The sequence below is a fragment of the Cricetulus griseus genome, chromosome 10, assembly GCF_003668045.3.
Source record: "Cricetulus griseus strain 17A/GY chromosome 10, alternate assembly CriGri-PICRH-1.0, whole genome shotgun sequence".
Taxonomy (NCBI): domain Eukaryota; kingdom Metazoa; phylum Chordata; class Mammalia; order Rodentia; family Cricetidae; genus Cricetulus; species Cricetulus griseus.
The window spans coordinates 23,428,782-23,442,155 of record NC_048603.1 but is presented as its reverse complement, the minus strand read 5'-3'; the positions used below and the strand labels follow the sequence as shown (position 1 = coordinate 23,442,155).

General features: G+C 42.1%; 1 protein-coding gene across 3 annotated transcripts in view; it reads right to left on the bottom strand.

The window, feature by feature from the left end:
- LOC113837458 (adenylate cyclase type 8) overlaps positions 1-13,374 on the bottom strand; it is a 210,738-nt gene that overhangs the window by 80,818 nt on the left and 116,546 nt on the right. For all 3 annotated transcript variants that reach the window (XM_035449645.1, XM_035449646.1, XM_035449647.1), the window contains exon 7: positions 11,548-11,818. In XM_035449645.1, coding sequence (XP_035305536.1) covers positions 11,548-11,818 — 271 coding nt within the window. The remainder of the gene's footprint in view (positions 1-11,547; positions 11,819-13,374) is intronic.

Sequence of the window (13,374 nt, the reverse complement as noted above, 5' to 3'; positions counted from 1 at the left end):
AACATTTCTGAAAATATACACATAAAGCCTCCAAAACTTGAACATAGCACTTTCCACCTTCTATGGGAATGAGGTCTGCAGGGAGTTGGACCGGTTCCGATAAGCAAGGCACAAGAGTCAAAGACACAGTTTTCATGAAGAGAAAATGTGGTGTCACATCCCAAGTGATGTGCTGATGTACAATTTTAGGTAAGAATCTGATTTACTTCCTCATATTGCTTGTGGCAGTAAGGTCTGCTCTTCACACAAAGCTAACACAATCTCTAATGAGGTCTTGCTATGGGAGGAAGTCTCAAGATTCTGCCCCTAGGAGAGTTATTAAGTAATTCATATGGTCTTACAGCTTATACACCAGGAAATGAAATAGCAAGAGTCAGAATGTCCCCTCTGTTTTCTGAATGAACTGTCCAGATATTCCTAAGTAGCCTACCAGAGGACTCTACTACCCTTTGTAGCTGGTTTTCCAATGTCCGGATATGTACAAATGGTGCCAGTTCAGGGCCCAGACAATCGAGGTCCCTGGTAAATCCCATCTTAGGGTAGAACTCAGGGTTTTCAAATATCATCTGGATGGTAAATGTGATGGGGACTGTAAGTTGTGTGCAAGTGTTTGGTTGTCATTTGTCACCTTGTGTCTTGCAATTTCAAGCTCTCTGAGATGAAGAAAACAGCAGAAGCAGCCACACAGACCCAGCGCTGGCTGTTCATTCAGGAGACATTTACTAATTCCCTACTAGTTTGCATCTTAGGCATGTACCCTTGACCTTCAGCTAGTATGAGTGAGTGGCATCATTGAAATAATTTTTGTATCAGGGGACTTAAGCCAAAGGATATTTAAACACTAAGTCCTACTCTTTTCCTTGTGCACTCTACATGGTGTCCAATACCTCAGCCTTGCTTTTCAGCTCGTATTAGTGGGTCATGGCTTGGGGGAACAGGGATACTGGTCTTGATTTTCTTTCATTGAGATGTGCACAGGTGGCTGAGCTTTCAGGTGCAACCACAATTCCAGGTGATTGGGTAGAAGTCTCAGAACAGAAAATAGAGCCCAAAGAGCAAACTTTCAACATCTGAGACCTACTCCAATTCCTTGTCCAGTTACTCCAACAATCATAATTATGGACAAAAGTCTTCTTACGTTGACCCTCTCCTGTCTAAGAAGCCCACCTCGATTGAGGATTGTGTCACTAAGATGGGGAAATGTGATTTCATTTGAGTTGTTACAACCTGGGCTATTTTTAATGAATCAAAGCAGCTGTGAAACTTCTACTGGTTGCTTGAAATAACATGGTGTACCTGTTTACAAGTGACCAATTTGAAGTGACCTCATGGAAATTTCAGCCGTAAAATAGTGTGGCAATGCATTCAAGAGATATGCAAAACCTATCCTGACTTCATGTCAAGTTAGGGGAGAATAAATTCAGGGGCAGGGTAAGACCTAGTGAGGGGAAGGGACCCCGATTCACTTATGAGTGGGAGATGGAGGAAGTGGATGAAGAACATATACAAGGAGACAAATTACTCAGTTCTCACCCCCTCAAATATAAAAGGCATCCGTTTTTCAGAAATATCAATGCTATGAGAATGCAATTTAGGTCAGTGTGTCAGTTTGTACATGTTTATACATGCATGTGTTTTCTTCATAGAAATTTGGGGGGGGGAGTTTAAAGGTTATTGAAACTTTAATCTCCTTCAAGAAGAGAAGCAGCTCTTGAGTTACTGATAAATGACTCATTTGTTGTCTTCTGTCTACTAGAATGATTTGTTCAGATACAATTATACAGAATACTGGTCAAATGGAGTTATCAATGCTTTTATTTTTTATTTGTGTGTGTGTGTGTGTGTGTGTGTGTGTGTGTGTGTGTGTGTGTGTGTGTGTGTGTTTGTGACATGTATGGGGTTGCCCATGGAAGCCTGATCCTCTGGAGCTGGAGTTACAGAGTTTGAAACAGGGCAATACGGAGATGAGATGAAACTTCCTGTTAGGTTCAAAGCGTTTGGGACTTAGCTGTGTCTCCTTGCTCTCTCTGTAGCATTCTTAGTACACACTTCCTCTCAGACTTGTCTGCTCATTCCAGTTTCTCTGGCTTCCTATTGAATCCTCAATGTTTGCTCCTGAGATGACCCCTTCAAGAGCTTTCATGTAGCTAAGTACTCCCCAAATACGTACTTTTGGGTGGAAAGCATCACACACAAGACATGTGAAGCCTTACTGGACCTTAGGACCTAAACAGATCCTGAGAGACAGTGGTTCTCAATCTGTGGGTCATGACCCTCTTGGGGGGGTTGCATATCAAATATTTACATTATTATTCATGCCAGTAGCAAAATTACAGTTATGAAGTAACAATGGAATAATTTTATGGTTGGGGGCCACCACAACACGAGGAACAGGGTTAAAAGGTCTCAGTGTTCGGGAAGTTGAGAACCACTGCTTGAAGGTATTAAAAGTGACATCACAGCCACAGAGTAAGAGAGAGTGTTGAATCTAATACTTCACAAGCTGGAATTCACCAGAGGAGTCTGGGGACCCTTGAGAAGTGTGGGAACTTTTAAAAAGCTCCACCAGTCCTGTGTACTTTCCTGAGATAAGTCACTGAAGTCTCACACTGAGGCAAAGTCAACTCAAAGTAAGCATGTGTTGAATAGCCACCAAGAGGCTGTGCACGCCAACAAAAATATATAGTATCTTTGCTTGGCTGGGATTAGGTTACCCCAGGGCAATCAGACATTTTGGTGTTGCAGAGCAGTTTTATTTGTAAGAGATGGAAACTGAAGAACTGAAGAACTGGAGAAAAGGTCATTAGCCACCAGTGCAATTTTGTTTGGAGAGAAAAAAATCCCATAAATACAAATTTCATTGTGTCAAAATAATACAAGTTGATCTTTATGACATAAGTTTGGAAACAACTGGATGTACCTAAGTGAAGAAGTTTTACAACGGACAGGGTTACTGCAGGCATTGATAAAGTGAGGAATTGGGTCAATATAAAGTTGATCCCACTTTTCATCCCCAAATTAGGAAATTTAGGAAGTGAAAAATTCAGATATTTGCTGTTTTTCCTAAGATCTATTTCCATATGTTTAAAACATGACACTCTGTTTAGGCCTAGTGGAACAGGCCTATAACCCCATCTACTAAGGAGGCTGAAGCAAGAAGATCACTACTTCAAGACCAGTCTGGATTAGAGTGACTTTAATGTTAACTGAACCAACTTACTGCGACCTGTCACAAAATAAGAAAAAGTAACAGGGAGCTGAAGACGTAACTCAGTAGGTTGTGTGTTTGCCTAGCATGTTGAAGGCTCTGGTTTCCATCACTGCTATTGTTTTTTTGCTTTGTTTTGTTTTTTTTCGAGATAGGTTTTCTCTGTGGCTTTGGAGGCTGTCCTGGAACTAGCTCTTGTAGACCAGGCTGGTCTCGAACTCACAGAGTTCCGCCTACCTCTGCCTCCTGAGTGCTGGGATTAAAGGCGTGTGCCACCAACGCCCCACTTCCATCACTTCTATTGTATAACAAACAAAAACAGACAAATTCCACCATATGAGCATTCATGAATTCCTAAGTGTAGTCCACGGTTTGTGACTAATAAATACTAAGCCATTCTTGATGAAAGAAGAGTCCAATTGACTTGTTTTTAAAAAGTTCCCATCAGTAATGTCCTTAAAGTAACCACAGGCTGTCTGAGGTCCATTTGCCAACTCAACTGAAGGCTTCTTGATCTGTAATTCTGTTCAAGCAACATCAATATGTCTAACTTTCACTTATATCTACCCCAGAACTTCAAGGAAAGGAAGGGCAATTAGTCAAAGTTAATGGAGCCAATTGTCGGTTTAATCCACTAAATACTACATGAAAGGCTTCAAACCAACTTGCCTTTCTGAACAGAGTGAAAATCCAGACCCTCTAATGACCCCCTGGCTGAAGGCAGCAGCTCTCCTCACAGTCCAGCTCAAGGCAATTTAAGGCTATATCACCAGGAAACGCTGTGGTACTGAATAGAGATTTAACTACAGGGAACTTCCGGAAATCTTCCATGTTCTCAGCACCTACCCAATAGATGTCTCATCCAGAGAACATCAAAACCCAACCTAACATTAAAATCATTAAAAACAGATTGCCTACGGAGAAAAATTGGCCTGTGATTTTCTGCATAACGAGATTAAAGATGAACAGTTTGATGGTGAGCAGAGTCAGTAGACCCCGGGAAAGCATCTTCCCTTTTAATGACAGTGTCCAGCATTTTAGCATTTGCAGTGGAAATGATTTGAGGTTAATTTCTGTGTAGGGAAAGAGAATCCCATGCTTTCGTTTGGGGCAATGGAAAGCCGGGCTAAGAGGGTAGATTTGTATTCCCCTTCCTTGCTGTCATTCTTTCTCATTCATCTTGTAGATCTCAGATTAAACATCACTTCCTTGGAAGGTCTTCCCCAATTCCCTCAGATCACCCTCGCCTTCTTTATGGCACTGTCCTAAAATCACAGCACTGTTCACACTGAACCTGGTGATCCCAAAGCATCAGCCCTCAATCAAAAGCTCCAGACCATTGAGGTACTTCTTTATTTCTCTGTGCTCATAATAGCCTCACCCAGCCAAGTGCAGTTACTCAACAAGCAGCCGATGAATGAATGTACAAGTGGGCATCTTGATGAATGGACAAGTTGGGCGTCTTTGTGGGAGAGGCTTGCTCTACAGGAATGTGACAACTACAGGGAGTTTAAATGTAGCATGTTCCCGTCTTGTGGGCAAGCATCTGCATAGAAAAGGGCCTGGTGTTCAGTTTGTGGGCCAGTATTTAGGAGCAGAAACAAGGAATGAATCAAACCCTAGGGATACTATTTGGTCGAGTCAGGTGGTGATGGTGCAGGCGCCTTTAATCCGAGCACTCGGGAGGCAGAGGTAGAGGCAGGTGGATCTCTGTGAGTTTGAGGCCAGCCTGGTCTGCTGAGTGAGTTCCAGGACAGGCTTGAAAGCTACAGAGAAACCCTGTCTCGAAAAAACCATAAAGAAAGAACACGATGATCATATTAAAAAAGAATGCTGAAAGTAGGCAAAGTGTAAGGGTGTTTGGTAAGGGTGCTTTTACATTGTTTTAGGATTACATTTTAAACACAACACTTATTCTGCCCCATGATAACTGTGAATAGCATGTGTCCTTGTCACTTCCTAGTGAATCATGTACTCCTTGGATTTTGAAGGGAAAATTCTGAAGTAGCCATAACTCACACAGTGCAGCCACAGACCCTGGCATGTGTCTCTGGCGGTCACAGTGAAGGGAAGTTGGCTTAACCATTTCAACTCTGTCACTGTCCATATGTGTGTATGCTGAGGTGTGGAGAGGAAGTGTGGCTACCCACAGTGCCTTAGCAACTTAGTCAGTTGAGAAATTAGGGCAATCCTTTCATTATGCATTTCTTCTTAAGCTCTTTTCGTCAAGAGTTCTTTTTCTGGACACATTTTGGGACCTGCAGACATTTATCTGAAGATCACAAAACTCATGGCTGGGAGGACCAGGTTGCCACGTGGAAGCTGCATGATCAGCAACAGATCTACAGGAAGATTTTAGTCAGGGCAGCTACTAGATGAGAATTCTTCCTATTTTTTCCCAAAAGATTAGGAGAATTTGCTTTAAGAAAACTCCCAGTGGGACCTGCAGGAATCACAGCACCCTTGGGATGGTCCAGTCTCATCCTTGCCAGCCCAGCCAGCATCTCTCTCAGCATTGCATTTTCTTTTGGTTTCAACATCATCCAGTCCAACTGGAACTAAACTGAATGGTTGCTGGAATATTGTGTCACCAGTTAGCTACTCAAGTGATGAACAGCTGGCTACTTAGGTAAGGTAGAATGTTACACCTGGTCCATTCCTAGGGTTATAGCAGAGTATTCTAAATAGCTTTAGAGAACCAGTGGCCCATGTGTCTCAGAACACACACACACACACACACACACACACACACACACACACACACACACACACACACTCTAGACTTGACAAACAAGGTAGACAATAGAGACTCTGAATAGACTTAGGACACTAAGGAGGAGGAGTTGTGTGGTCTGATTGAAAACACATGGCTTTGGGAGTCACACCTAGCTTGGATATAATTCCAGCACTGTTTTTTGTTTGTTTGTTTGTTTTTTGTATATATCCTTCAGGAAGTTAATTGGGGTCTCAGAATCACAAACGTTTTTCTTAAGTTTAAGTCAAAGCAATGATTGCATAAGCCTGCAAAGAGATTTCACTGTCCTAGTGATCTTCGGATATTTACCTAAAGCCATCTTTTGGGGGTGGGCATGGTCTCACTGTGAAGCTCTGAGTGTCCTGGAAATCGCTCTGTAGACCAGGCTGGCTTCCAACTCAGAGATCTTCTTGTGTTTGCCTCCCGAGTGCTGGGATTAAAGGTGTGTGCCACCACCGCCTATTCACTCTCTTTCTGTCTGTTGTATGGATTATAAAAACCCTATTTCTACTTAGAGTCACCATGATGTGCACATTAGCGTCACACTAACAATGCCAATCTGTTGGGTAAAAGTGACTAATGTGTACTTTTGGAAGTACAATAATGGGATTTTTGTTGTTGTTTTTTTCTTTTCTCTAAGTAAGTCTTTCAGAAGGCCTGAGGAGCAATAGTAATATATGGATCCTCAGGCCATCCTGCATGTAAAATGCATGGGTGGGATAAAGGTGACCATTCTACACTAACTGGAGACAGATCCCAGGTTCCAAATAGGAGCCTTGTAGCAGGAAAAAATAAAAGATCCAAAGATAAATATTGGGGTCAGGCTTCAAGCTGAAGATCAGAGAAGCAAAGCAGCCAAGCCAGTAGATCTTATCTCTATCCAGCTGAAATGGCAATCCCGCCCCCATGAATCCTTAGAGGCAAAAAGCTCTCAGTTCCTGTCTCCTCATTTTATTCATCTCTCTGCCCAGCCATATCACTCCTGTCTCCATCTCCCTAGTGCTGCGATTAAAGGCGTGTGATCCCAGGTGGCGAGATCACCTTTGTGTGAGCTGTTTCTTATAGGACTGGATCAATTTTGTGTAGCTCAGTGTGGCCTTGAACTCAGAGAGATCCATCTGCCTTTGTCTCCTGAGTCCTGGGATTAAAGGTGTGGGCCACCACTGCCTGGCTTCCATGGCTAACCAGTATGGCTACTTTACTATTTTGATCTCCAGTGGCTTCAAGAAATCATAAACAATACATCACCACGGAGCCTTGTTCCTAAAAGAATAGCTCCATGTTTCCTAGCACTTTACTTGGCATAAAGTCCAATTGAAGTTATTAATATTCGTCACAAAAAAAATAGCAGCAATGTACAAGCTGCACCCTTGTCATCTTATAATTCCCGAGCTTAAGATATATTTTGTCTAAGTCTAACCCCTTCCATCCATTAACCAGAAGACAATCTAAGCATTCTCTTGAATGGCTAAATCATATCACACCCCACTGCCCAGCTTGAACTCTCATAACACCCCCTGGGAGTAAAACAGACTGCACCAGCTTGAGAGACTAAATTTTCATCTAGTCTGTGTTTTCCTGGAGTCTATCTCTGCCCCGCCCACCATGCTCTAGCCACGAAGGCTTTCTGTAACACACTAAAGTGTTTCTTTCCTCAGAGATTTTATGCTCCTTCTTCTGTAAGATACTTCTATCCTGGCAATTTGTATTGAGGGTCCTTGTAGCCCTCAGATGGAGTCTTTGAGAAGGTCTTTGAAAATGCCCTTCCTCCCCACCCCCGCCCCCGGAGAGAATACTTTTACTCCCTAGTTGTCACATAACCTTATTTCTTAAATGCCACTCACAGTTTTTGGTAAATCTCTGCAACCCCCAGCCTCCTGGAAGACAAGAACCAGGCCTTGTAAATCTGGACTATTGACCTGCTAAGTCATGGTAATCGTAGGAGCTCAAGCCTAGATAGAGATCTTAGAGACTGTACCCCAGGAGCAAAATATAATATTTAATATAAAATGAAAATATTATTTCAAGCTCAGCTTTGTTTTTTTCTGAGATTCCAATAACCTCACCTTCAAATTTGTGCATATTCTATAAAAATATTCAGTCTCTTCCTTTTGGTCTACTGACTTCTGCTTTTGAAATCTTAAGCTCTGGCAGTTCACTTTGTCTTCAGGTTTTCTTACTTTACTACACGTAGAAATCCAGGGCATGGGAGGATCTGATGGTAACTGAGCCAATGCCCAGGAAGTCCAGGCATTAAGACCTGGGTAGAACACTTGCACATATTTGGATTTAGGATTGCAGAGCACTGGTCCTTGGGATGCTTAAGACTAATGTGTGTTAGCACCCAGCCAGGCTCACGTAATCAATTTTAACAAATGTGGATGGACATATAGGAGCAGAAAATCTGACCAGCATCAAAAAGAAGCGTACAGGGACTGGGAAACTCACCAGAGCCTCAGGGGATGCTCTTAGAGATTTTACTCATTCCTCTAAGCCACTGATAGGTGACTAAAATTACAAGGAGGGAGGGAGGAGGGTGAGAATTGGGTTCTGAGAAGCCTCGGTTCCTCTCTCATCAACTATGACACCAGACTACTGATTTCACCTTCTTACCAGCTCTGTAGCTTCCCAGGGCTGTTCTTTAGTGCAGGTCCAAGGTGAGGTTTTGACTTTCCATGTTATTGGAACAGTTGGCTACCTTTGATTTGTTGATGGTTGCTCATCTGAAAATGCTGAGGTTTCTGGGTTTCCATGACATCATGCTCCCTGCTGGCTGTGATCGCTGCCTCCTTAAAGGAATTGTTAATTCTTGCTTGCCTTCTGTAGAATATTCCCGAAGGTCTGCTTTTCTCATTTCTCTACCTCTTTACTATCCACAGTTACCATGTCATTTGTCCACTGGACAGATTAATCACATCATGTGACTTATTAGATATTATCTTACTTTTGTACCAAATAACAGTGAGAAAAACATGTAATTCCCGTTTCCCTGAAACGTATGAAACATTGACTGACTTTATCTCTAGAACATGTTTTCTTTAATTCTTTCCTTCTCTTTTCCCCACCTATAGTTGGCATTCCAATAGATGATCAATTAATCCCTATTGAATGTGTATGCAAGGATCTAGCTACACAAACATCTGCTGTATACACAAACACAGAATATGATATAGCTGTATAATCTCATTAAAAATATTCCTAAGCGCACACTGTGAATCAATAGAAGCCAAAACATCTGGCCAATTTGGCTGGAAAATTCCCAACAAAGCATAAGCATGGTTTATCTATATTGTGCAAACACTAGAGTGTCTGGGCTTCGTGGAACTGATTGGATATTTTGGCACAGTGTAGGCTCAGCCAGACCAGTCTTGATCTCTTCCAGGGACACATTAAGTCTCTGAACTGAGCATATGGCTCACTGATTTCTAGAGTTAAGCGTAAGTATAAACTCTGAATGGTTGTGATAATTTTAATCGGTTCAACCATTTCCAAGATGTTATTGGTGACACGCGTTTATTCAAAGAGATCAGCACACATTTCCTGGCTCTTTAGTATTAAGACATCAACATAAATTGAAATTATTAACACAGAAGATGGTACAGATAGATTTCACCTAAGCAAAACTCAGACATTGTGCAAAATCTACAATACAAACATATCTACTACTTTGACATCTTCTGTAGCGACCATTTGATGTCATCAAAATGAGGAAATGAGCAAAGGAACATTTTGATTTCTCATAAAAATTTCACCAGGTCAACCAGCCTTGAAATAAAACCACACATCTCCATTTCCCCCTTGTTGGTTCTCAGTTATTAGCAGCAAGGGCAGGAGAAAGTGAGATTAGCACAGTAAGGAATCACTGCAATTCCCCACAGCTAGCTTCAATGTAGTTTTCCAAAAGGAAAGATAAAAATTAAAACAACCAGGAAAGAGGATTTAATATGAAATTGCTGAGATATGTCAAGGCAAGGATGCAAATATCACCTCTATAAAAATCGGCTTCTGGACTCTGGCTGATACTAGGCAGAGGAAACATAACGTACACTTTTGGTTGGCCTTGCATACACTCCAAAAGTATATACACCATCCTTATGTTTATAGAAGATTGTAGCATGTGTGCCAATTTAGGGGTGGAAAGAAGTAGGCACTGGGACCTGGATGACCTTCGTAGGCATGATACTATCTTGTGTGTAAATTAAATACTCACAAGAGGTAGTAAAGGCCTAAGGGCAAACACTGCAAAGCATGCTGGGTCAATTCAGTCTACAGTTTTTCTTGGCACAGTCTGGCACATGTGCAGTTTCATAGCTTCTTCCCAGAAACTGGAAGGGAATTGAAGTTAACCTGGTCTCCGAGTGCCCCACCCTTCTTCAAATGCAAAACAAAACAAAACAAAACCCCAAAATGAAGACTTTCAGCTTGAACCTGTTCTACTTTAAATGGCTTCCAACAGATACATGTCTCCAATCTAAGAGCTAATGAGAAATATTTAGATCTGTGGGTATAAAAGATAAATAACCATTGGACATGGTGGTGCATGACTTTAATCCCAGCACTCAAAAGGTGGAGACAGGCAGATCTCCATGAGTTTGAGGCCGGCTTGGTCTATGCAGCAAGTTCCAGGCCAGCTGAGGCTATATAGTAAAATTCTGCCACAAAACAAAATAAAAAACAACAAAAAACACCCTTTAATATCTTCATAAAATCTGAATACAATACTATTGGTTGGTCTACATATTCCATAATACTCTCAGCTTCTGTTTGGCTTAGGGACACGTTAGAAACAGAAAAATCCTGGACCTTTGTTTCTTTTAAAAGCTGTGGAAGAGTTAGACCATTTAACATAACTTTAACAGCCCATGCTTTGTCTCGATGGATAAAGGGAAAGCGTTCACCAGGGCTGGTACTTTGCTGATATTCTGAGTGGGAGCTCAGGCAAGGACTTGCTCTCTCCACCCGAGTTCTGAGCCTGGTTAAATCTCTTCTCTGCAGCGCCTCTCATAGCTGGAATAAATGTGATACTGCTATCTAAATAAATAATTCTAAAAAGCAGTCTTGATAATTAATGATTTGCTCCCTATGTACTGGTTTTATAGCCATTTTCTTCATATAAGAAGCAAATCCATGCTATGGAAAACTAGAACCATAGGAGAGGTTTGGAAACCACATGTTTCTCTAGAGCACACACCCCCACACCACCAAGTGTTGCCCTCCTATTTCCCCATCAAGGCGGCCTTCCTGAGTTTGGATCCCAGAGGAAGAGGTCATTCCCATGTTTCATGGACATGGGACTTTTCCAATATGAGCATTTAAAAAAAAAAATAGATACAATCCTGCTTCACAGGGCATTTATTTTTAGCATCCAAAAAGTAAGAGGGTGTCAGGAAAGTGACGTTTCTGCCCTTTTCTGAAACTGCACACATAGGTTAATTCTGTCCTGAGGGAAATTGTTTGATCATTTTCAATTATGGTACCCAGTAGAGAAAAGGTTAAAGATGAATTGCTTTCCTCTGAGGCTGTTGGTTGGAGATGCACCCAGGCACACACTTGTTGCTAATTGGAGAAGGGAGAAAGGACTTACGTTTTGTTTGCCCACGATGTTGTCGAAGGGCAGTTCTGGGCTCCAGGATCCTTCGGTGAATGTCGCCCCGCTGTTTCTCCTGTCCGAGGAGCTCACCGACTCCTTGACTATGTCTTCAGGCAAGGACAGCAAAGTCTCCTCAGGCTGCTTAATCAAATAAGTCTCTATGTTATGCTTCCTCAAGAACTCGTTCCTCTCTTTCCCGTGGCCCTCTTCCACGCTGTAGTCCCCATTGAGGCAATCCAGTGTGGCTTTGGAAATGTGAATTCTCCTGTGTGCAGAGAAGGGTTCATTGTAATTCTTCAGACGGCCCGGTTAGACCTGCACACAGGACACGGCTACAACACACTCTCTAGGACAAATTCATCCCCCTCAGAAGTGTAGGGAAAAACAAAGATGAAACTGGAAGTCCTTTATCTAAGGGCACCAGAGCCTCACACAAACGGCTCTGACGGTGATCCCAGTGAATAGCCTCTTTTGATTTTTCCTGTTACTGTCAATACCCTCTGTGAGCCAGTGGTTTCTTTCAATGGTGTGGACTCTCCTGGAAAAAAACAAATGGTGAGAATGCTCTTCAACTCCAATTAGAGGGGAATTGTCTGAGACCATGCCTCCCTCACTGTCTCAGAGCTTGACCTAGCAGGTCACTTTATAAAAGTTTCTCAACTTGTTTACAATGTGCATATTATTATTATTATTATTATTGGTGTTTCCAGACAGGCTTTCTCTGTGTAGTTTTGGAGCCTGTCCTGACACTCCCTCTGTAGACTAGACTTGAACTCACAGAGATCTGCCTGCCTCTGCCTCCCAAGTGCCGGGATTAAAGGCGTGCACCACCACCACCGGGCTGAGGTGCAGATTTGTATGTCCACAAGGATACATAGGTCAGCCTTTTTAGAAAATTACTGGAAGATGTGATTTTGGCTCTAATATGTATCCAAAGGAGCAGCAAGCAACATGGGACATGCAAGCTGGCAGTGGTCAAGGCTCACTCACAAACTAAGTAACCCATGTAGCTCACAATCCAAGTTTCCTGTTTCCTTTTCTTCAAATGAAATAATACGTGACTCGATTAGGATCAAGCTCGATTTGTGGAAGCCTCAGGCTGTAATTCCATATCGGGAAGGAAGATATTATCTCTTCTCGCAACTCTCTAACTCAGAAACTTGCTGTGTTGTAGTGTGAAGAATAGCAGAGGAATTATGATGGAGGGCTCAGTTTCTTGATTGCCTGGTTTTAACTCTAACTCTTCCATTTTCTAGCTAGAAGACTTTATGGAAAACTACCTAACTTTCCTGAGTCTATTCATCACCCACAAACTTGCCTCACAATGTCACTATGAAAATACAAGATCTGATTTGTGTCATCAAAACACTGTGGCAATGAAAGCACATACTTTAAGCTATTTGGAATAGTCTTAAAGATGCCACTGCAATCTCACTGTGGTCTATCCCATGCCTTCTTAAGGCTCAAGGAGATAGTTTGACTTCTAAATGAAATCTCTGTCACTGATTCTGCCATTCAAATCACATTGTCAGACCGGCCTTCCCTATTGTCCCCATGCTGTCTTCAGCTATTCAAGTCATTGTGGTTTCTCTCGATTCAGCATGTGATTATTGCCCGCTTGCTGAACGTGTCCTGCTTCCAGATTTAACTTAACAGTTTGCTAAGCAGACCCTGCTCCCTGGAGGAAATGAATGGATGAAGTGGATGCCTAATTCTCTGCTTGGGTTTTGTGATTCCAGAAGCAATACATTGAAATAAACAATGAAGAGTTCTTTTCATTTTTAGATTTAGGGGGCATTGTACTTTCTGTACGTCCTCTAT